Here is a 24,747-nt window from a genome sequence, read left to right on the forward strand (position 1 = left end):
AGCCTCTGGTAATATCTGGCTCCGGCTACCTTGACAACCAGCTCAACACAGCCTTTGTAAGTTCCAAAAGCCACTCCTGCTTAGAACTCCCAAAAGTGCAATCCAAATAGCTGCATGCCTCCTCTGTCTCCACCTTAAGCAAAGCCAGCCATGCATCTCACTCCAGGAGACCAGGAGGTAGAGGCCGTGCCGAAGGAAACTGGAGCTGCCCAGCCGGTGTTTGAAGTAAGTGCAGTCAGTAATGTTGCCATTTGCAACAAAAAATACAAACTCATGCCAGCTTGTTAGAACTACGCAGAGTAATATAGCGTCATTTTAAAATAGGTCAGCCTATTTCAGCAGCATGTGTTTCACCAAATGTTCCACTCATTTATTAGCTGTTAAAATGGAATGGGCAGAACAGCAGGTCTGCTAAGTTGATTTCTACATATAGTAGCGCTCTGGACTTTTTACTCGACAAGGATGTTTGTTAAGCCTGTGGAATATACAGTTATTCTTTGTCACTGTAATTAAAATACTGTTCATAGTATACTGTATTGTGCAATTCTACTTTAATTACTATAGCATCCTTTTGGATTATACCATCCACAATGGTATTGGGGACTTCAATGTCATTATTACACTCACTGGAACAACTGTGATCTGAAATTTCATGGGTGTATTTTTTTGCGAGTGCATACAAATAGAAGAAATGTATAATATTTTTATGTGCAACTTGCTGCTTTTCTTGAGATTTTTATGAGAGTACACTAAGCATAAAAATCTCTTATTTCAAGTCAGTAAATGGGAGCTAATTACAATAGATAAAATGCTTCCCGTCAGGATGAAAAGGACCTTTTCTTTCTCTATGGGAATAAGGTTACATACAAGTTGGCAGGATTTTGGCAGGAAATTGCTTCAGACTCTTTTTGGACAGGACAACATGGACATTTGTAGCTTGTAAATTGTAATGTAACTGGCAAGAAGGTTCTGAATAGTTCTGTTATTTTTGAAACTATTTCATATCTTTACACTATGTAATATGATATGTAACGCATTTCCGTGTAACTGGCACGGCACTTTAAAACACTTCTAAACACTTCATCCACTTCAGTCTGTGAATGTGCAGCTTCCAAAGATTCCACTGTTTGGGATAAATATTTCCATGGAATCATGCAACATAATTTCAAGAATCAATCAGAATATGTCTGATGCATTAAAATAATTTTGACTGAACAACAAAATGAAATAAACACATTAATGTTCATATATCTTCATAATTGTTGCTTTTTAAATGTAGTAACAATTTTTACTGTGTGATTACACATATTTACTGTTGGTTTTTTTTTGTTTTGTTACTGGGGTTACATGTACAGATCTATTTATTTGGTTGGTAAAGGCTTTATGCAGGTTTTGCAGCCTTTACCTAGACTCTCACATGCACCCCCCAACCTTGATACATGCCTGGTTTGCTTTATTTCATGTGGGTAAAACCTTTTTGGAAGTTGCAAAACACAGTACTTTAGTTTTATTTCTTATTTCGTCTAGCAGAACAAACTTTGAGAGCCCACCAGTCTTTTTACAGGGACCATACTTGCTTAAGGCTGTACTGGCTAAAGACCATGCTAGATTAGGATGGCTGGATTAACTAGGAATCAGACAGCAAATGAGTAGTGGCTGCAGACAGGAAGGCAACCACTCACTGCAGTGCTGGAATATAATCAGAAGTAAAATGTCAAAGAGTCACTATTCTTGCGCCAGCAAACCCCTTTTATCCTGTTAAAGAAGGAGTCTTATCTCACTTAAATATATATTACAACCTCCAACCAACTTTGCAGTTGCAGTGGATTGTATTATAAAATGGCTGAAGTCATTCAAAAGGTCCTGTCCTGGATCAAGTCTAATCATATTCATTAAAGTGCTGCAAAAATAAGAGAAGCATATCGCTGACTGTGACTGCCACAATAGCTGTGTGCCATGCGTGAAGTGATTCCATCTTCCACCAACATTATCATTAAAAATGTTTAGCATGCAGGCACCTTGAATGCATCAACTGCAGAAATTTGGACTGCTGTAGTGCTTTACCAGAATTAGGGCTACAGAATACAGAATGAATATCACTTAATAAATAATAAATATGCTTGGCGGCTTGCTGACTGTTGGCCAGTTAGGTATACTGGAGAGAGGATTCCCATAATACCATACTCCTCTCCACAGCAATAAATCATTAATTTTTAACTAAATAATATTAAAAACTATAACCCCAAAACAGTAGATGGTGATAATAACAGCACTAGCTCTTCTCTCACACCCAAGTAGTTTCCACAGGAGATTAAAGCCTCACAGATGAGATTTGTGTCCAGACTCTTTTTGCTGTTATTGTGCTTGTGTGAACAAACGGCGTGAATAATCATTGGACACCACTACATTTTCTCTCTTTTAAATCAATGAAGGTGATTCGAACTAAGTATCTGAAGAGAGGCATCCGATTGCATTTATCTTTTACAAATTTTCTCCATAGAATGCAGTCTGTATGCAATAGGTTTTGGGGATCTTTTAACTATTCACCAATAGATGGCAGTGTATCCTAGGTAAATCTTTTTAATCCGCTAAGTGCATTAATGATGGTGTGTTTAAGTGGTGAATATTTCTGCTTCTACGGGTGTGTTCAGGAGTGTGTCTGAATTATTAATACTATATGAAAAGGTTCCGTTAACTCCTTGTATTACCAATGAACCTGAGAGAACTAACAAGTAAACATGTGAAATGAACAGACCAGCATAAAACATAAAACACTGTACATCCAGACAAACTGCTGTACAATGGGCTGAAGTGTCAATAAAGATTAATTACTTTAGGCAGCTATGGACACACATGGAAGGTAACAGTGTTCCTTTTCATCTCAGATGCCATAAATCACCACATAATAAATCACAAGCCCCTAGACTACGACTAGTCCTAAAATCATTAATCACAAAGCTCTAACAAATGATTTAAAAAAAACAAAAACAAAACAAACAAACAAACAAAAAAAACCCTTAATCATGGTCTCGTCTGCTGCAGGTGGTTCTACAAAAAATTGCATTCTGTTGTGCTGGCGGTGGCAAAGAGACATGGAAGTGTCCTTAGGAACTTTTGTGCCGGTCCCCCCGCGTTACAGTTGGTCCTGGCTATCATGTGTTCCCAGTGAGCACGGCTGGCCTAGTTTACCTTCATGACATGTTACTGACTGAACGAGTACCCTCATTTATTGTCAGTGATTGGGCCGTTGCATTAATAAATGTCCCAGAGGTCAATAGGAAACAGTGGAAAAGCAAGTTGTCTGTGAGGAATGTGTAGAAAAGAACGACGCAGCTAACTGATACTGAAGCAATTTAATAGTCACACGTCTTTGCATAATGGGACTCTTTCCCATTTTCTTGAAACATTTGATTAATGTGTCCCTTCAGTTTGTTTAACTACGGTGCTAATTTTAAACTTAATGGCCATTTACGCGTTGCACTTCATCTTTCTTCCAGATTTCAGCTGGCAGCCACGCTGTCGCGGCTGAGCTGCGCACTGACAGCTCACCTGAGAGTCTAGACACCCAGCCTGGAGCTAACCTCATGTACTCTATCAACGACCGCCCACCCTGGTACCTCTGTGTCCTCCTGGGCTTACAGGTATGAAACCATCCTTGTGTTTGTTTGTTTTTTTTTCTTCAGTATGACAGTCTGATTATGCAGGGGAGATCATATCATTGTACCCGTCAATCCTACAGAAAGTCCACATTGTCTGTAATGTCTGCCTGTTACATGAGCGACAAACCCTCCTTCAAACTTCAGTTCCAAACCTGATCTAACACAGCTGACTAAGCTAATGAAAATCCGTTGTAGCATCTGAATACTTGTGCAAGGTGTGTTAAATTATGACTAGAGTAAAGCTCTACATATAGCCTGCTTTTCAAGAGCGTTAATCGAGATACGTGCGCCGTGACATCTGGGTGGGGCATGGCAGGGCAGCTTTATGGGCAGTAACAATGTATATTTTTAATTTGAAATCCAGCATGCTGGAGTACGTACGTACAGACAAACAGACAGGCAATTTACACATCTGTTTGTGGATAAAAAAAATACAGGATCATCTGCAGGCAGTTTCAAAGTCAAATGTATTTATATAGCGCTTTTTACAGCACACATTGTCACAAAGCAGCTTTACAAAACTTTCAATACGTCAGATCTAGCACTTAGAATTAGCGTAATATTGCCCAGCTGTCATTGGTCACCCCGTGTTTATGTGCCTCCTTTAGAGGATCCCGAAGGCCTTGCTGTACTCGCGGGTCTCACATGCAGCAGCGCAATGAGCTCTGCTCGGTTTAAACCGAACGCGTGCTTAGTCTCGGTGCAAACTTCTTTTACTATGTTCATCTAATGAGTTATTGTGAGACCGTGCTGCCAGATCTAGGTTAGCAAAGTTCCCTGTACATTATGTGAAAATCTGGTTAAAATCAGATAATCTGACTGGTAATGTATAACAGTGGTTTCTCGGAACTTTCTGTAAAACAGAAACAAATTGAAAGTCATAGCTATCAGAATTTAAATGAACAGGGGTATAATCATCTTCAGTACATTTTTTTTCCCACTAACAGTACCTTAAAGCCAAAACCTAGCTGTTTTTCTTTTCTATCTGTGGCCTATCTTATTGTTTAGAACAACAATTGTTTAGATTAACACGTTCAATCTAACATTGTTGTTCCACTTTTCGACAACACATCACTGACCTTTCAGTATTGAGTATCTTGTGCGCAGTAGAAAATTTCCCATTGGCTACCACGGCAACAATACGATATTGCTGCTGGAACAAACCATGTGTTTAAAGCACGTGACTGCAAAGTGGCGTTCATGCTTGTTTTTTTTTCATGCAAGGCAGTAGGTTCAGGTACAGTCTTCCACATTACATTATGCATTTAAATCTGCTATACGGGGAGTTAGCCACAACTTAAAGAGAAGTAAAGTGAAATAAAAAAGCCAATAAACATGACTGGAGAAAAAAGGAAAAACAAAAGAATTCGAAAGAGTGATTGAAGGCATTACCCCTCAACACAGTATATCCTTAACAAGGCCTTTTATTACTGTGTGATAACTCTGCTTTATTAGATCTAGCATATGAAAATGAAAGCAAATCCCTTGGTCCTGCTGCGGAGCATGTTGTTCTCGAGTGTTTCTCGAGTCTGTTGGGAGTAGAACATGTGCCAGGGCTTCTCACTCTCTCAGCTGTGGAGCCAGTGACATCAAAGAGAAGTCAAGGCAGGGAGAGAACATGGAGAAAGGAGCGGACAGAAGAGCTAAGCTGACATGTGAGATGAGCCAAGATATGGTGATTATGTGGAGGAGTGCAGCCGGGGGGGGGGGGCTTCCTCCTCCAAACGGCCTTGCTTTCATCCCTGAAGTGGTGGGGAGACTGAGAGGAGGAGAGCCGGGATTTCACGTGAGAGAGGGGACCCCCGAAGGGCTAGCTGTGGCTCTTTTGCGTTTTGCAGTAGAGTATTTATACAACACCACGTTTCAGCATCATGAAGTGCAGCAAAGTGTTTTCTGCTTCATTTGTAAAAACATTTGTATGCCGTAGCCTACCGAAGCAAACATGGCTCGTAGAATAGAATACTATACTGAAAACAGGGCTGCCAGGAGACGACGAGGCAAAAGCGTGTAACTGCATTCCTCCTGTGCGTCCACCTTTCTTTGGTGTGTCATCAGAGTTTCTTCACTCTGAACCCATGTCAAACCAGACTTGGCCCCAACCAAAGGTTTCCTCATTCCGGCCCCCATCACCTCTTCACCTCAACAAATTTATGAAGCGTATTGCTGGGAGAAAAAGGACTAACAATTCATAACAGATTGCCGCACATCTGCCTTGCATTTCTTCCTGTCTCTCAGAGTCACTTGCGTAGAGCATAGAGACATCTTGTGGCAAGGTGTTTCTCACCAGATCTCTGGTTGATTTCCTCCATCTTTCTCTCCCCTGCTCTGTCTCCTCCGTTGGAAGCACTACATCCTGGCATTCGGTGGCATTCTGTCCATCCCCCTCATTCTGGCCAAGCCGCTCTGCATTGAGGACAACTACGCTGCCAAGGGTCAGCTCATCTCCACCATCTTCTTCGTGTCGGGCATTTGCACCGTGCTCCAGACCACCTTTGGAACCAGGTAGGCCGAAATCCTCATTCACTGGAGCAGATCTGGACCATCTTGCGAAGATCCTGCCACATGCTTTTTCCTTTTGCTGGTTCAGTGTTAATCCAGATCTGAGATACCTTTCTCTAGCAGTTTCTCTCTTGGCCTGAATAATGATGTTTTCTAGTTTAGTTGGCGTGCAGTGTTATTTCAAGTTTGTTCATACATTAATGTCTAATAGTGTGCTGCTCTCTAATTTAACAAAACATCAGACTAATGATGTAAGTTATGTTACAGACATGATAGATGTCGTCAGACTAATGATGTAGGTTATGTTACAGACATGATAGATGTCGTCAGACTAATGATGTAAGTTATGTTACAGACATGATAGATGTCGTCAGACTAATGATGTAAGTTATGTTACAGACATGATAGATGTCGTCAGACTAATGATGTAGGTTATGTTACAGACATGATAGATGTCGTCAGACTAATGATGTAAGTTATGTTACAGACATGATAGATGTCGTCAGACTAATGATGTAGGTTATGTTACAGACATGATAGATGTCGTCAGACTAATGATGTAAGTTATGTTACAGACATGATAGATGTCGTCAGACTAATGATGTAAGTTATGTTACAGACATGATAGATGTCGTCAGACTAATGATGTAGGTTATGTTACAGACATGATAGATGTCGTCAGACTAATGATGTAAGTTATGTTACAGACATGATAGATGTCGTCAGACTAATGATGTAGGTTATGTTACAGACATGATAGATGTCGTCAGACTAATGATGTAAGTTATGTTACAGACATGATAGATGTCGTCAGACTAATGATGTAGGTTATGTTACAGACATGATAGATGTCGTCAGACTAATGATGTAGGTTATGTTACAGACATGATAGATGTCGTCAGACTAATGATGTAGGTTATGTTACAGACATGATAGATGTCGTCAGACTAATGATGTAAGTTATGTTACAGACATGATAGATGTCGTCAGACTAATGATGTAAGTTATGTTACAGACATGATAGATGTCGTCAGACTAATGATGTAGGTTATGTTACAGACATGATAGATGTCGTCAGACTAATGATGTAGGTTATGTTACAGACATGATAGATGTCGTCAGACTAATGATGTAAGTTATGTTACAGACATGATAGATGTCGTCAGACTAATGATGTAGGTTATGTTACAGACATGATAGATGTCGTCAGACTAATGATGTAGGTTATGTTACAGACATGATAGATGTCGTCAGACTAATGATGTAGGTTATGTTACAGACATGATAGATGTCGTCAGACTAATGATGTAAGTTATGTTACAGACATGATAGATGTCGTCAGACTAATGATGTAGGTTATGTTACAGACATGATAGATGTCGTCAGACTAATGATGTAGGTTATGTTACAGACATGATAGATGTCGTCAGACTAATGATGTAAGTTATGTTACAGACATGATAGATGTCGTCAGACTAATGATGTAAGTTATGTTACAGACATGATAGATGTCGTCAGACTAATGATGTAGGTTATGTTACAGACATGATAGATGTCGTCAGACTAATGATGTAAGTTATGTTACAGACATGATAGATGTCGTCAGACTAATGATGTAAGTTATGTTACAGACATGATAGATGTCGTCAGACTAATGATGTAAGTTATGTTACAGACATGATAGATGTCGTCAGACTAATGATGTAAGTTATGTTACAGACATGATCGTCAGACTAATGATGTAAGTTATGTTACAGACATGATAGATGTCGTCAGACTAATGATGTAAGTTATGTTACAGACATGATAGATGTCGTCAGACTAATGATGTAGGTTATGTTACAGACATGATAGATGTCGTCAGACTAATGATGTAAGTTATGTTACAGACATGATAGATGTCGTCAGACTAATGATGTAGGTTATGTTACAGACATGATGTCATTTACGCTGGGGACATGGGCCCAACACTTTCTGAAATGGCTGATTTTGTCCCTACCACTTTTTGCACTCTGAAAATGAGTGTTTCCTTATTTACAAGCTGTCCCTGCTTCATTTATTAAATTATAATTCAAGTAATATGCTTGTTTTAATCAATAAAATGTTATGTATTATGTCCTAATGAGAGAATTAGAAAAAGTTCTGTTTTAAATTGTCACATGTAGCCTAGATAATAAACAAGGCACAATTGACATTTTGTGAAATGAAATAAATAGAAAATAAATGTACTGCAAATATATTTTATTCCAGAGTGCTGATAGCCTGTTGATTGATGACAGCCGTAACACCATTTGTGAACCTCTTCTTTTCAGTCCCATCACTCATTTATTTTTAGTGAACGCACTCCGTATTTGAGGGGTAGCTGAGTTGAATACAATGCCCGGCCCCACAGTCTTGTCCCCATCACTTTTCAAAGCATAGTCACACCCATGAATTTTTGTAAGATTAATGGGGTTGCCTTGTGTCCAGGAGAAGGGAGCACAATATTACATCGCTACTGAACCAAAATATCTGTGTTTTGTTAGGCTCAGCGTAAGTGTAATGGTTGACACTAACAAACCTGTCTTCTGAGCTGCACTGTCCCCTCAGGCTGCCGATCCTGCAGGGCGGAACGTTCACCTTCATCACCCCGACGTTAGCCATCTTGGCTCTGCCCAAGTGGAAGTGCCCAGAGGAGGGCCTGACCCCTGACCCTAATAGCACGCTGGTGCCTGCCTCCCTCTCAGACCCTGAGGAAGGGTGGAAAGTTCGCATGCGTGAGGTAATATAAGCAGCTCCCCACTGTGTATGCTACCTTGTGTCCGCAGAACTGAATACCACGTCACTCTTAAAGAAATAAGGGAGTTGGATTTTTTGTTGATGGTTTTGAAAATTGGTTGTCAACTAATCCAGTCATTTGAGTATGACGTGAAAGCATGCACAATGAACTTCGTTTCAGTATTGAGTCATTACATCTTTAGTTTTAAGACTTGTCTTTATTAAAATGAGAATACCACATTCCAATCTAAATGGTCAGCAGTTCAAAGTATAACATTTATTCATAACTACTATTATCTACCATAACTACTATAATCTGGGTGACAGTCATACCAGGAATTGTATCATTTGAGCCATACTTTGGACACCTTCCATAACTTGTAAACTGAGAGCTGAATTTCTCATAAACCTGGATAACTTAAGACAGCAGAAGGAGAGGTAAGGGGCATTTTAACTGGGAGATCTTCATTTTCAGTTAACGAGACGCTAGATAAATATTGCTTTATGAAATTTCCCTCTGATGTTATGCAGCTGTATAGTACCATCTTATCATAGATCTGACATGCTGTTGCTTCACGGGTTCTGTAACGGTGAGCGGTAAGTTAGGCGGACACTTGCGGAGAAGAGCGAGATTTATTCAGGGCAAATCCAGAATCAGTCGTTATAACGGTCCTGGGTCATATTACCAACACGGAGAGTACGGGGATACATGATTAACAAACAAAAACAAACGAAGGCAAATGGGAAGCAGGCTAAAACAAAAAACGCTAGGAAAATCCGGGGCTAAGAAACAACGAGGGACTGATCGTGACAGTTTCTTACTTGATAACTGAGGCCCCGATTCTTCAGAAGTCCGTTAAGAAAACTTCCGTAATGTGAGACAGCCAATGTCTGCCTTAGGTTTGAGAGTAAGAGTAAGAATAGGGGAGTCTTTATTCATTATACCTGAGCATAACAAAATTTCAGCAAAGTATACAAATACAAATTTACATGGGTGGAAGTCTTTGTTGTCTGGGATCAATGACAGTTTTTGTGGCATGTCAGTCATTTGTAGAACCATGCTAGAGTGAGCCATCTGAAGTTACCCCCCAGTTAGGCACAGTCGAAACATTTCTGGAGAGGGAAGATTTATTTCTCTAAACACCTGAATCCTAAAATTTAAATTTAAATTTCAAAATTGTATATGTATAAACTACAGTTTCTGTAGAATTTACAAGTATGAACAGTCTAGAGAAATCCTACAAGCCATTCAAGTTCATTTTCTCTCTGGGGTCTCTCAGTCCTCTGAGCTACCAAACTGTTTTAAGGACTCCCTTAAAAATAACCTTGTCTATTGTAACTAGTTTGTTAAATAAGTAAATAAATTTCAGTTTTTATAGCTGTTTACAAAATACCTGAATCCAGCAATCAGCAGCAGTTAGGTGTGCTCTGACCTCAACCACAAAAACACATCATGACAATCTAGAAAGTCTTCTCTAGGTCATGAGGCTTTTGGATTTGGCAGGCAGTGCATCACATTTCCTCAGACCTGCTCATCTTCAAGTGGGCTCTTTCCCCAGGTCCAGGGGGCGATTCTGGTGGCCTCGTTGCTCCAGGTGACACTGGGACTCTCGGGCCTGGTGGGGCTGGTTCTGAAGTTGATTGGGCCGCTGGCCATCACTCCCACCATCAGCCTGATCGGACTGTCACTCTTCATCCAGGTCGGGCAGAGAGCAGGAGCACACTGGGGCATCGCAGCTCTGTAAGTCCATCTGCCTCCGTGCTGCTGAGTCTGTAGAGTCTGTCTGTAAAGTCTGTACAGTATAGGTGTAGAGTCTGTGTGTAGAGTTTGTAAATCTGTGTATAGTCTGTAGAGTCTGCCTGAAACTCCAAGGCAGCTGTGGATTTAAGTGTAACATGGGTAAGACATGAGAAAGAGTACTTGTTACTGGTGGAAGAGGTAAATCCTGAACCTTGAAGCCATTTCTCAAAGAATGCTAAGATGAGACTCTGAGGACATTTGCTTATTGATCTGAATGTCTGTGCGATATAGTTGCATTAGCAGACACATCCATCACATTGCCATTCATGGGTCCATATTCTGGCAAATCAATATATAATAATCTGAATTAAATAAATCTGAATGAACTTTTCTGGCTTTAATCCTATTTTAGTGGGATTGTAGCATAATGCAGATGCATTTCCTTCAAACCTCCACAGGTCATGAGCAGATTAGACAGAGAGAAGATGAGGGTGACCTTTACTGTCTCTAGTATGGCATGCACCATTAAATGGCCAAAAGAGAAGTTTCAAGTTTCAAGTTTGGTTTATTTGTCACATACATAGTGATGCACAGTATAACTGGTAGTGAAATGGTAGAGAGTGCTCTGTCCAAACTGAGGAAAAAGAAAACAGGGGTGCATAGAGGAATATATATTCTATATATGTACAAAACTATATTAACAAGGTATGTACAATATATGTATATTATGTTTATATACACAATGTACAATGTATATGGTTGTGTGTATATATGTATTTACACAATGTACAGAATGTACAGATCCGTTTTGTAAAATGACATATTTACAGTTTTTAAGTTACATGGTGGTAATTGAATATATATATATATATATATGCAGTTATTGAATATATATACAGTTATGTTACATGGTGGTGGTGGTCCCCACAGTTTATCAGTTTCCCTGATTCAGGGCCCGAATGGCCTGTGGGAAGAAGCTCCTCTTCAGTCTCTCTGTCTTGGTCTTCAGGGAGCGAAAGCGCTTCCCTGACCTCAACAGAGACAAGAGCCTATTGTTGGGATGGGTGGGGTCCTTCACAATCCTCCTGGCCTTGGTCTGGCACCGCTTGTAGTAGATGGTCTGCAGGTCAGGAAGTTCCGTGTGAGTGATGCCCTCTGCTGAACGCACTACCCTTTAAGTTTAAGTCCTTCCAGGTGCACTTTACAACCCAGCAGGAGCCAAGTGCCTCCAGCTGCCTCTGTGTGCACACACGTGTGTGGCTATGTGTGGGTGTGCATTTGCATATATGAATGTTAGTGCATGTACAATATGTGTTTTAATTCTTGCTGTAGACTTCTGCTGCAGTACTTTACTGAGCACCACTAACTAGATGAACCAATCCATCTCCTCAACTACTGTTTGGCTAGTGCAGTTATCGAGGAAGAGAAAGGACATTTCTATATTATTGACAGGAACAGGCTTTGGCATGCTTTATTGTTTGTGCATTTGAAGATATCTTAAGGTGTAGCCAAATATCACTAAAATCATTTTGATTGCTGTACGTAGTTAAATGCACTGGATATAGATTATTTGTAAGTAACATATGCCATATGAGCAGTTATAAATGTTGTGAATTTTTGTTTTAAGGAAGTATCTTTACTTCTTTTACAGTAGAAATATCAAAGGCAGTACATAGTTACATCTACATATCTTACATTCTCTGTCTGGCTGTCCTGATACCAGGAAGTTTAAATGTTCTATTATGAAAATGTGAAGCCTCTTACTGACAGCATGTTTGATCCTTTGTCTACAGGACAGTGTGCCTTATTCTCCTCTTCTCCCAGTATTTGAGCAAGGTTGATGTTCCTGTAATCACTTTCAAGGACAAGAAGTGGAAGGTTTTTCGGTACCCTCTTTTTAAACTGTTTTCGGTGAGGGTTTTTGAAATGTAATTTTTGATGTTTAGGAATCTCTAATCCTTAACTTTTTTGTTAAAGTATCTGGTTGTTGTGAAGTATGATAGCAAAAGTGCTTCTCCCTTAAAGTAGTGATATTTTCACTCATTTGACTCCAGTTTTTATTCATGTTGACAGAACTAGGATAGCTTGGGTTCCAGTACTTTCAGTAAATAAAACTAGACAATGAAAGCTGATGTTGAGTGCTTGCTGGAATTAGACCTCACTTTCCTGCCGTATGCCATTTTATTTGATCCAGATCAGTGCATTACAGGCAGTCAGAAAGCAATGTGTGTAATAAAAGGCTACTATTAACTGTCAGGAGAAAAGTAAGCGTTTAGGTTATTTAAACCAAATAACCTCCTGGAATTTTCTTTATGGTGTCTTTTAACTAAAGTTGTCTGTGAGGGTTTTGAGGAACTTTCACTGATCTGTCAGCTTATCCCTAGAAGCTGTACTAAGACCCCTAAACAGCCGAGCTCATTGACTGCTGTTACGCAATGTTTTACATGCTATATTTTACATTAGAAAAACAAATGGGCTTTTTCTTTCCTTCTGTTTAACTTTTTGCGCTAGAGCAATATCTGAAGCATTGCTTGCGGTCTTTTGCATGTAAATGGAGATTTCGCAACAGTGGTACAACTGTCTGGGGGAATCGTTGATCACGGAGTTAGCAATGTCCCTGTTAAGAAAAGACAAAAGAATGTAGACAGCTGCTATTATTTTGATGTCATTTACAGGCTCTGTTTGGGATGTGCGGGGCTTGGCTAGTGTGCTTTCTGCTGACATACTTCAATGCTCTGCCCACTTCCACCACTGAGTATGGCTATAGGGCCAGGACCGACATCAGCCTGGACGCATTTAGCAGCGCTGCGTGGTTCTTTCTGCCCTATCCAGGTGAGTGTGTGTAGCAGGACCTCAAACATCTGTAGCTGTGCTCAGTGTCTAATGAACATTCCATGCAAATTAATTTGCAAACTTTGGTTTGTTAATTACACATTATGAAAAATTTTGTGAGTATGAGAATTTTTGAAAAATTTTAAAATGGCTCTAATTAGAAATTTTGGTTATGTTAAAAGCGGAATACTACCAGAAAGCAGATGGTTTAGGGATGGCGAGATGCATTTGTAAAGATGAGCAACTTTTATTGTAGGCAAATGCAAAATCAAGAAACAAACAGAGACCGTGGTCATGCAGATAAATCTGTGTGAGACTCTTACCCTCTAGAATCAGAGTTGGTAATCCTGGTCCTAAAATAAGAAATGTTCTCAAATAGTGGAGATAAATGATGCTGTGTATACATTTACAACACGTTTACAGACACCTTTAAGGAAGTTTGATGCACCTGATTTTCTGGAAACAACCGCAGCCTTTTCTGACTAATTCTGACGCTTCAGAATTTCAGATTGCAGGAGGTGTAGTGGGAGACTTGTGGGCTTTTGTTGGTGTACTTCAAAAAGCATACAGTTGTTGAGTTTTAGCAGTGGAAGTGATTTAAGTGTAAGTGAGTGGAAAAACACAGTGTATAATTTAAGCTTCCTTGGTTTGTCTAGATCCTATCAATAATTTTTTATCCAATGTAAAGTGAACTTCCCTGTCAAAATAATCTGTAGTCTCCCTATTTCCTTCAGAGCACAACCTCAATAAGGATGTCCAACTACCATCACCAAGCTGCAACATTTTTTCAGAATTAGTACTGCTTAAATAAAAGTACTCAGGAGCTAACAGAAACCTGTGTAACCTCTTGAAACATGTATGACCATTTTTTTAAAGCAATGGTTTGCCAGTTTTAGCAAGATGTCTGTGGATCCAGAAATAGCTCTTTCTATGCTAAAAGTTTGTTTATTGATGGTCTAGTTAACATTCAAAAGAGTTAGATTCGAAACTACAAAGGTGTGAGGGCCATTGATGCTCTGTTCCACAGAGTCTTCACTAAGTTAGCCATCTAATTTTAGTAATACATTTGCATCCCTTTTGGGACAACACTTTTAAAAATTGCTGCTCCTATGTTAGCCATCTAACCTTCTGCAACTAGATAGCCTGCTCTTTTTAATTATACAAGCTATGCACTGTAAAGCATATAGTTTCAGAAATGAACTATTTAGTTAATGAATGTATGAAAATGTCATTTTTTTAAATTTTCATTGTTTTCAGGAAATGTTGACTGATTCTTGGAGTGTCTCTGGTTCTTGGAGAGTGTCTTTCATTTTCTTTAGCTTTTAACTTTTGCAAACAGGCACAGCACAAATAGTACTGTTTCCATGAATAGCACAAAAACAAAAGTTACAAAGGTTACACCATGCTTGTGAACCCTTTTTCAAGTATTTAAAAACAAACAAATGTTGACATTTTTCAGAGTCTGTCTTCAGCTATATTCACCACTCACAGATAAACATGTACATATCATACATTTTTACATTCAGACAGTTCACAGAATTGAGGATGATTATCAGAACAATTGCAGTTTTGTTTTCCTGCTAAAATGACCACTTGGTAACCCTTTTGTCTGAAAGTTCTTCAGCTTGTCAATGCATGTTGGCTTTCGGTTTGTGTTTACATGCCACACTTCAAACTTCTCATGAACGCCCTTATACATACACATAACATACACATTGTTACGTTTGTTATGAATCCATTAGCACAAGCAAAAAGGTTACTTTTAATCAAAGCATTACTCTTTTTCTCTCTTTGCTGATGGAGGGAAGTGATTTTATCAAAACATCTAAAGTGACCTCTAAATAATTCTTTTTCCACCGCGGTGTAATTGATCTTTGTTGTAGTGCTGGCACCGCAGTCAGTCTAACCAGTTATGCAGTAACACACACAAACACCTCAGTCAGTCTAACCAGTTAAGCAGTAACACACACACGCACACACTTATTGCTTATTTTCAGCACCAATGTCTAGTTCATCCTTATGGACAGCTAACATACCTGCTATTGACTCGTCATAAAGGGCTCAGTAAACATCCCGTTGAGTTGATTTCGTGTATGCCCCTAACTTTGAGCTCATTGCTCTGGCTCTTTATCCCATAACCTCACAGGGCAGTGGGGTCTTCCCACTGTGAGCTTCTCTTCTGTCCTGGGTATGATGGCTGGAGTTCTGGCCTCTACCATGGAGTCCATTGGGGACTACTATGCCTGTGCGCGGCTCTCTGGTGCACCCCCACCCCCCACCCACGCTATTAACCGCGGCATCGCTGTAGAAGGCCTGGGCTGCATCCTGGCTGCTCTGTGGGGCAGTGGCAATGGGACTACATCGTACAGCCAGAACATCGCCGCCCTAGGGATCACCAGGGTAGGTGTGATTTTACTCTGTCAACGGTCAACGGTAAGAACATGTCCTGTCATGTGTAGTCTAACATTCATCTGCTTTGTCCTGTTGTTTTGTTGTGCTTTCAGTTTAAACACATATGCCATTTCAGTTGATGACAGCATGCTATTTGCTTGTGTAAAAACACAAATTTTGTCACATAAAGATGTGTATATGTATGTGTTTATGTTTTAAGTAATGCCCACTATTGCTTTAAATATCTTCTAAAAATGTGGAAAAATGTTCTCAGACAGTTATGTGGTGTATATCAACACACAAAGGGAAAACATGATTTGCTGTCTTGGCAAGAATAATCTCAAGTATGGTTGGAATTTAGGATTAAAACTGCGATTACATGAAAAAACAGATGAGAATAGATTAGAAAAGATTAGTCATGCATGCACTAAGACAAGTGTGATAGGGCAGACTGTTTGAGTGCTGGTTTAGCCTACTTAATCAAAGTGGTGTGGTACTCATCGGTATGCAGTACCAGCACCTTTCGTTTTACTGTATGATAACTTTGTCTGTTTATTTTGTGTACTGGCACAATGCTTGAGTGAGACAACAAAACAACATACCTGTAGTATCCTACAGATATTACATTATTAATCTAGTCTATAGCTTATTATTATTATATTTATTATTATAAAATTACTAGTTTGGTAAGTTGTTGTAAGCTTGTGTAAATAAATGTATGTTGTGAACATGAGTGATATCCCCTAGTATATTTTATGTACTGCAGAAATTCAGAATGTACTACTTAATGTTTCACCGATACTGGTCAATACGCATGCGATTCAGAATGTACTACTTTTTGATGTTTCACTGATAATGGTCGATACACAAGCGATTTAGAATGTACTACTTAATGTTTCACTGATACTGGTTGATACACACACCAGCATGTGATCAAGGGGAGTACCAGACCTTCTTTCTGACTTCAAATGCTGTATTTAATTGATATATATACTCTAATGTACTGTGCTATAGCTCCACCAAAACTAACTTCTTTCCATGTAAATATAGTCTGCACTATTATTATTTAAAAATTCAAATAGTGTGCATTAGTACATGCATATGTCGTTCTTGGATGTGCTTTTGCTTTGCTATCCTCCAAAGTGAGCTGAGTTTGACTGGCACGTAGTGTGATTTATAACAGTAGTGTTTTTGCCAGGTCGGCAGCAGACTGGTACTGCAGACGGCCGGTCTCCTCATGGTGATCCTGGGACTGTTTGGGAAGTTCAGTGCCGTGTTCATCACCATCCCAGACCCGGTCATTGGTGGCATGTTCCTGGTCATGTTTGGAATGATCACTGCTGTGGGAATTTCAAACCTGCAGGTAAATGGACATATTTCATCAGGAGAGTGATATGAAGTTTTTATTGAGCAGAGTCTTAAAATAATTCTCTGAAGTTAGCTTAGCTGTATTGTATTTATGGCTGCATTTCAGTTTAAAGATTTGGATGGTTTATCACCAGATGTATTTTATAGTCAAAGAATATAATGAAATTACAACATTAAGTCAAAGCATAATAGTCTAATTAAGTGTCATTTCTAGCAGAAAATAATGTTCAGAGCTGTTCAAATATTATGAAATTGTTCATTTTCTGGCAATATTAGTGCTTTTATAAGTTATGTAATAAGGCATTCTATAGGTTAATGTAAGGCATTCGAATTCACTGCTTGATAACCACGCATGTTCAAGTTCAAGAGGTTTTATTGTCATTTCAGCTATATACAAGTACACAACAAAAACGAGACAATGTTCCTCCAGGACCATGGTGCAACATAAAAACAACAGTGCAACAGACAACAGACAGACAACATGTCTGAGTAAGAGGAGACATGAGTGATATCAACATGTCTGAGTAAGAGGAGAAAACCACATCTGCCAGTATGCTGTTAGTATACTATTAGTATGTTAATATGTCTGTTAGTATGTGGAAGCTATAACTGTAAGTAGTGTACAGCCCAAAAACATTTGGCATGGCACTGAAATAACTAGTTGCCAGCCCTCTTCAGATGGGATTTATTTTACGTGGGGATGTGGAGTGGTGTAATTATTTCCCATGTTCCTCTGTGATTTTAGTCCCCTCTGAATATGGAATGTCAGTTATTTTTATGGCCTAAGCATTCCAGTGAGAATTGGTCATAAACATTTCAAAGGACTTGTGGTAAAATTACTTTACAGACATGTGTCTGGAAAATTCATGCTGTCTGAATAATACTTTATTCTGGGCACAAAACACATCATGTACTCAGTGAAAAATTGCATTGCAGTAATTCAAACAAGCAAATATAACAGTAGTTATTTTAATTTTCCCAACTGCTTAAGTGTCTTTAAAACTTTTGACTGAAGACCTGTATTTAGATTTCATTCTTGCACAGAGCTTGCCCAAGCAAACAGAAAATAAGCAGCACTGGTGGTAGAGGTGTTGCGATGCAGCAGGCGTTGTAAACTCGGGGTGTCGTCTAGAACACAGTAGTGAGGAACAATGCGTAGCACTGTTCAAGCATTCCTTTGGGCTTAAATACAAAAGCACAAAGAGGCAAACAATGCACAGGTGCAGGTGATCAATAATCAAGAGACTGGGAGAAGGGAAGGTGCCAGGTGTGTGTGTGGCAGTGGGCGTGTCCCTCGGAATGGGTGCCTGGCACAGCATGGCAATATCCCTCCCCTGAGAATGGGGTATGCCCACACAACAGGGAACTGACTTGGACAGATATGCCCAATGCAAGGAGGTCAATGGAAGGATGGAGAATGAAATAAAATGCGTTCGATGTAGCCGGACACCAGTAGTGATGTGCGTTATGTGTCCCATGCCCACAGGTGCTGGTCTGTCAGGTTGCTTGCCACTCAGGAGTCAATCAGGGCTGAAATAAGAGAAGAGTGATCCCTGTCACTGACATGCAAAACATTGATGAGGTGGGAGAAGCACTCACCTTTATCCCCTGGCCAGCCCTGGTTTGGACTGCTGCTCTACCCAGCTGCATGCACTCCTCGGGGAGTCCTCGGGCTGTCCTTGTGTTGGTGATGTGAACAGCCTAGGGAGGGAGCGATGTTTGCCTTCCAGGAGGCAGTCATACGTAATGGCAAGGTGAACCACATCTTTCAGACTTGCCGCCTCCTGTTTCTCTGCCTGCAGCTTCCCTCGTAGACCCATCAGACACCCATGAGTGCTGGTTCATTCCAACGCGTACTGGCGGCCAGTGTCCTGAATTCTCTGGTATTCTCTGCTGCTGCCTCAGGCTCAGCAGGACTCATCGGCAAACCCTTCCCCGACGTGGATGTGGAACACCGCCGTCAGCTCCTGGATGAAGTCTGGGTAGTCCGATAGCAGTGGAGAAGGGAGGACGCTAGCCTGGGACTTGGTCCTCCGTGTGAGCCCTGTCACTGATGATAAATACCACCTTGGCGTGATCATGCAGATGGGGCTGGTTAGGGAAGTAGAGCTCACACTGAACTGACACTTCACATCCTCAGCTGCCAAGGAGCTCAAACTCTCACCAGCACAGGTGGCTAGACTGGTGGAGAGGCTCTCCATGCAGCAGGTGAGGTGGTCAACCATGGGCCAGAGTTCACCTAGTTCCTGCTGCTGCCTACAGAGAGCTGCAGCTTGGAAGTAAAGGACCTCAGCCCAGTCCGGTGCACTCACTGCTCTCCCCTTTTTTGCACATTCCGTGAAGGGAGCAGGGAGAGAGTGTCTTTATTCTCCACAACGAAAAAACAGACAAACTGACAAGTGGGGAGTGGAAACATTTTACTGGGGCATTTGGGTCTAGTGTTTCCCCTGTCATGATATATCATTATTGTGATGTAATTTTGCTATTCATGTTCGTTACTATTATATAAATTTGAGTTCACATCACTCAATCTTATCTCCAAGCTGCCTGTAAGCAGTTTCAAGCATGCCCCTCCCCCTCCATCCCTCCAGAGCATTGACATTGGCCAAAGGGTTCTCAACATGCATCCAAGTCACAATCAGGCATTTCCAAGAAGAAAAATGTGTGACCCTTGAACTATTGGCAGCCCACAAGCTCACAAAACAGTGCAACTCGTTTAATCTCGGCTCGCTGCGTCTCTCTGAAGCAGTCAGGGGCAGAAGGTTCAAGTGGGAGTGTGCCTCTTCTTTTTTTTTTCCCCCACACCACACACATTTAACCTCTTGACTTCTCCAAAATTACTTTTCTCACTGATGTGTGGAGTATCATTTGGAAGCTCCATATTGCCACCCAAAGACAGGGCCATTATGGTGGCCATAGACACTCTGGGCCTAAGGAAGTGCCAATGTGTGTTTCTCCACAAAGGAGCAGCAGTTTGGAACACTACTAGATCTTTTAAAAAGGTTGCTTTCTTGCAGTACATCGACTTGAACTCTCCCAGGAATCTGCTGATCCTCGGCTTTTCAACCTTCAGTGGACTTGTGCTGCCAACATGGTTTCATTCAAACCCAGACATGATTAACACAGGTAAAAATGAACTGATCTTGAACTTTCTAAACCTCTACAGACCCTTGAAATCAATAACATCAATACTCTGCACCTTTCATTATCATACCTGAGTATTCTGGGAGAGATCTCTGTCAAAACATAACAATATACACAAGATAGAATGTGTGTTCTGGGCCTGGATACTCTGGGTGTTTTGTCACACAACCCCAGGACAGGGTGGTGCCCAGCTTACACATAGTCACCTTTAGCTAATTATCACATCTATTATCAAGCAGACCTGACATGGTAGAGTAGAGAAAAATACCTTGTATGTACAGTGCAGTGGTCTTCCCCAGTTGGGGAACTGTTTGCTTAGGCGCTTGACCAAAGCATTTTGTTACTAAGTGCGACAATATGTTAAAACAATTTCTTTACTTGCAGAAATTAGCATGATATGCTAACAACCCAATGCACATGTTACCATTCAAAATTGTATACTGATTATCTTGTTTATTGCTGTGGGATGTGTGGCACATGTTAGAGGCAGCAATAGAGTCTACATTCGCTGATGTGTGTTATTAAATGCACCAACACAAACTCCCTGCAAGACATGTGTATGCCTGTCCTCATATGTCCTTTCAGGAAGGAATTAACTGCAAGCAACAGGTTTCTAAGAGCCACCTTCATCTCCGTTCTTAAAACACTGAAGGCTCTTTGCCTTATAAACTTAGTGCTAGTTTCCTGGACAGGAATTGGTTGCAAGTGTTTTAAGTTGTTACTGCCATGTCTGTGTTTCTTTGTAAATGTTTGGTGACCAAGCACAGGTTGTGCTTCGAAGAATTAGCAGATAGCGGCTGCCTGGGTTTCCAGCAGAGGGATGAGGGAGACGTTTATGTGGTCATGTCCCTGTTAAGCATCATGGTAATGACAGGTCACCTGCTTAATCGCAGAAGACAGGAGCATTGTCTGAGCATTTGAGGTCAGGCCTGATTATCTGCCAATCCTCTTTAGAAGTCTTGGCTTGACTGTAATCTCCTTACTTCATTTAGAAGTGAACCACCTCTGAAAGCACCTTCCTGGACATCAGTTCCACCTGCCCTCTTATTGACCTATGGCCTAAATATTCTGACTGCTTGGCTAACAGTGCTTGAAGTGAAGGGCTTCACCATAAACAAAAGTCCTTAATAAGAGGTGCTTAAGCATATTATGTTCAGTCTCTTGACCTTAGATCCCTAAGCTAACACATTGATCCCTGGCCAACTCACTGCACGAAGTACTAGTCAGGTGGGGACTAATCAGCCAGGAAAAATCCACACACACACACACACACACACACACACACACACACACAATGACGTGCATAGTATGTGTCCCTGTATGTTTGCCGTATACTTGAAGGGCTTTTGTGTGTGTATTTTATAACAGGCATATCAGAATTAGATCAACTTATCATGATCCTCTTCACCACTCACATGTTCATTGGTGGGCTCTTTGGGTTTATTCTGGATAACACAATTCCAGGTAAGCCACATATCTGATGGACTTTAAAGGCTGAAAAAGAAACAAAAAACATACTTTAATAACCTGAGGAGCCTCTATTGGCAGGCACCTGTTTCTCAAGGAAGGTTATTCTTTCTCGACCTTTTATAAATTGTTACTTCAAGATCAAGGCTTTAATGATACTGACTTGATTTTCCAAACACAGCCACAGGGTTATTTTCAAGTCATGAATCACCATGAATGAAATCATTTGAGATAATTTGAAGCTAGAATTTGGAAACCAACTAACCAAGCAGGTATTTTTGCCCTTTACGTTCTCTTTGTCAACAGGTTCAGATGAGGAGAGAGGGACAAAACGGTGGCGGGAGAAGCTCCATAATGGCACAGAGACATACTTCAGTGACCAATCGTGCTATGACCTGCCTTTCTGTATGGCCTTTCTTCACAGGCACAAGTTCCTCCAGTACCTTCCATTTCTCCCGTTCCTCAAGTCTCAGGACGAGGGAACGCACCTTTAAGAACCACGAAACCATAAACTTTGATCTTAAAGTGTTTAAACCTTTTACACTTTCAGCTGACACATTTAAAAAAAATTCCCCTTGCCCTTAGTGATTTGTCCTGCCAGCAGGACCTTTTAGTTACAATAAAAGCAATTTACACAAACAAAAAAAGTAATGTTTTGATATAATTTTATGCAGAATTTGACAATTACTTAGTCTGATATTTTGGTGGGCTACTGTCAGATAAAGAACAACTGGTTTCAGTGGCTGTTGCTGAAATCCTGGCACCTGAACAATCCGTTTGTTTACAGAAATATAAGTATAGCAGGTGTGATAGGAGCTCTTGTAGACTGACAGGCTAATGAGCATAACATAAAGCATTCCAAAGCAAATTCAGTGATTGAATGCACAATGACTGCACATTAATGTCTCTCATTTTCTGATGTTCCCATACAACGAATGGTTTTGCTGACTCTGCAGTGTTTTGATGAATGGTTTAACTTTATGGTACAGTTGTTAGATAGGTGTCTTATGGAAAGGTATAACATAGTTACTTCCCTCCCCATTCTAATGACCTAAACAGTTTAAACAGCTTCTGTGACAATATTTATAGAAATGTAGCAATTTGAATTGAGCTATTTTGAAAAAGGTTCTTTAAGAGCTCTACTGAGGTGAAGGTATAAGAGCTTGGAGAATAGCTCAGAGCAGCTAGCGAAGTGGATAGCTGCCAGGCTAGCTCATGATGTTTCATACTATATATGCTGAAGACTTTCATAGTGAATATGCTGAAAAAAAACAAGTGTTCTTTTGCTTGCTTTGATGTGGATGTTTTCTTTTGAAAAGCTTGGCTAGATCTGAGCACACTTGATGATAACTTTTTTGGATATTTACTACAGATTGCTGTATAAGGAATGAAAGGGACTGTTTAAAATCTATTTTTTATTTGCACATGATGAGAAGTTAGTGGGCCAAAATACATAATAAACAACTCTGGAAATAACATGCATCATATTTTAATTCAGATAATTAAAATAAATAATTTTAGCCTTGATTTTTGTGGAGCATTTGGCTTCTAGAGTTTAAACCAGAGATTATATGTTTTATATATTTAAGATATATAAATATAAGTCATACAAAATGGGCAGAAATTGGTCTGCTTTGCTCTCTAGTCAACTGCAGCATGAAAGCAATTTCTGAGTTTTTTTCAGTTGTTTTTATATCCAGAGATGTAAAAATAACAATTTCAGACATCATCTCCTTACAGTCTCACCCAAACCAAATTAATGTCTTAGCTCAAACATGCCCCTTGACAAAGAAATAAATATTTCAAGTATTTCAAGATTTAAAGTTATAAACATCCATATTTTTTGTTCGAGAAAGTTTCAACTGCAAGTCTGTTTCTGGCCTTGGTGTCTGTTCTTCCTCAGGGTCTCTGTGCCAAGTCTGATGTATGATTCAGATAAATACTACTGTTTGTGAAGGGTTTGCTGGAATAGTGTTTATGTTTGTGCCTTTGTCTAAATTTACATGGTAACCCCACACGTCAACAAAAAGAATCGTGCACGAACTTTTTCATTTTTTAAATACCTAGACACACCGCAAAGACATTTCTAAAAGACCATTACTTACACATTCAACTTACGAATGTAAAATTTTATACTTATTCTAGTTTTATCAGAGTTTACATATGGCATTGTATTTGCATGATGTTTGCAGTCATGATTAATGAAATGAAATCACATGAATTACTCTGATCAAAAGTATACATTCTTTTGAATGTTTGGAGTGATTATATGTACTCAAATTGACACATCAGGTTAAGATAGTGATGATCCACACGTGAGCCTTGTTTGATTGTAACTAGTGTATAAATAAGTTGTTTAAGAAACCCTAGTGTGTTTTGTCCAGGCTATGCTGAGTTTGATGGTTGCTGAAGCATAACGGCTGCAGAAAAAGTGTCAAAGAATATTTGAGTAAATGTACAACTTGAAGGAAAAAGTAGATAAAAAGAAATCCAAATATTTGTAAATGCCAGTCAGTACCATTCATATCTGCTCAAGAATTGGAGAATTATGGGCACTATTAATGCTTATCCATGATTGGATGGACCAAGAAAATTTTACTGGCTACACCCACATGCAACTCCTAGTGAAGTCCAGACCTCTGTGGAACTAAAGTGCTGTGGTTGCTTACGCATAATAAGGGGGTGTTTGAACTACATTGTGGAGAGTTGCCCGAATAAAAAAAGCCTTTGCAGCTCCAAAACAGCCTGGTTATTGTACACCAAATGGCAACCAGAGAAGCCTTAAAACCTCTGGAACAAAATATATTGAGCATGATGACAGCAAAATTGAAGTTCATGATCACTAATACTATGTTGAGAGAGGTCCTAGAAGTATGGAAGTGAATCTCT

At 40.0% G+C, this 24,747-nt stretch overlaps 1 protein-coding gene across 1 annotated transcript; it reads left to right on the forward strand.

Moving 5' to 3' along the window:
• The first annotated feature begins 150 nt into the window (after positions 1-150).
• si:dkey-106n21.1 (solute carrier family 23 member 2) lies at positions 151-24,747 on the forward strand. Its single transcript, XM_027019668.2, has 12 exons — positions 151-225; positions 3,498-3,641; positions 6,004-6,161; positions 8,748-8,919; positions 10,475-10,656; positions 12,450-12,567; positions 13,332-13,488; positions 15,635-15,888; positions 17,078-17,242; positions 20,265-20,373; positions 21,760-21,855; positions 22,165-24,747. The coding sequence occupies exons 1-12, from the start codon at positions 151-153 to the stop codon at positions 22,350-22,352; spliced, it is 1,818 nt and encodes a 605-aa protein (XP_026875469.1). The 3' UTR covers positions 22,353-24,747.

The sequence above is a fragment of the Electrophorus electricus genome, chromosome 12 (assembly GCF_013358815.1).
Source record: "Electrophorus electricus isolate fEleEle1 chromosome 12, fEleEle1.pri, whole genome shotgun sequence".
NCBI lineage: Eukaryota > Metazoa > Chordata > Actinopteri > Gymnotiformes > Gymnotidae > Electrophorus > Electrophorus electricus.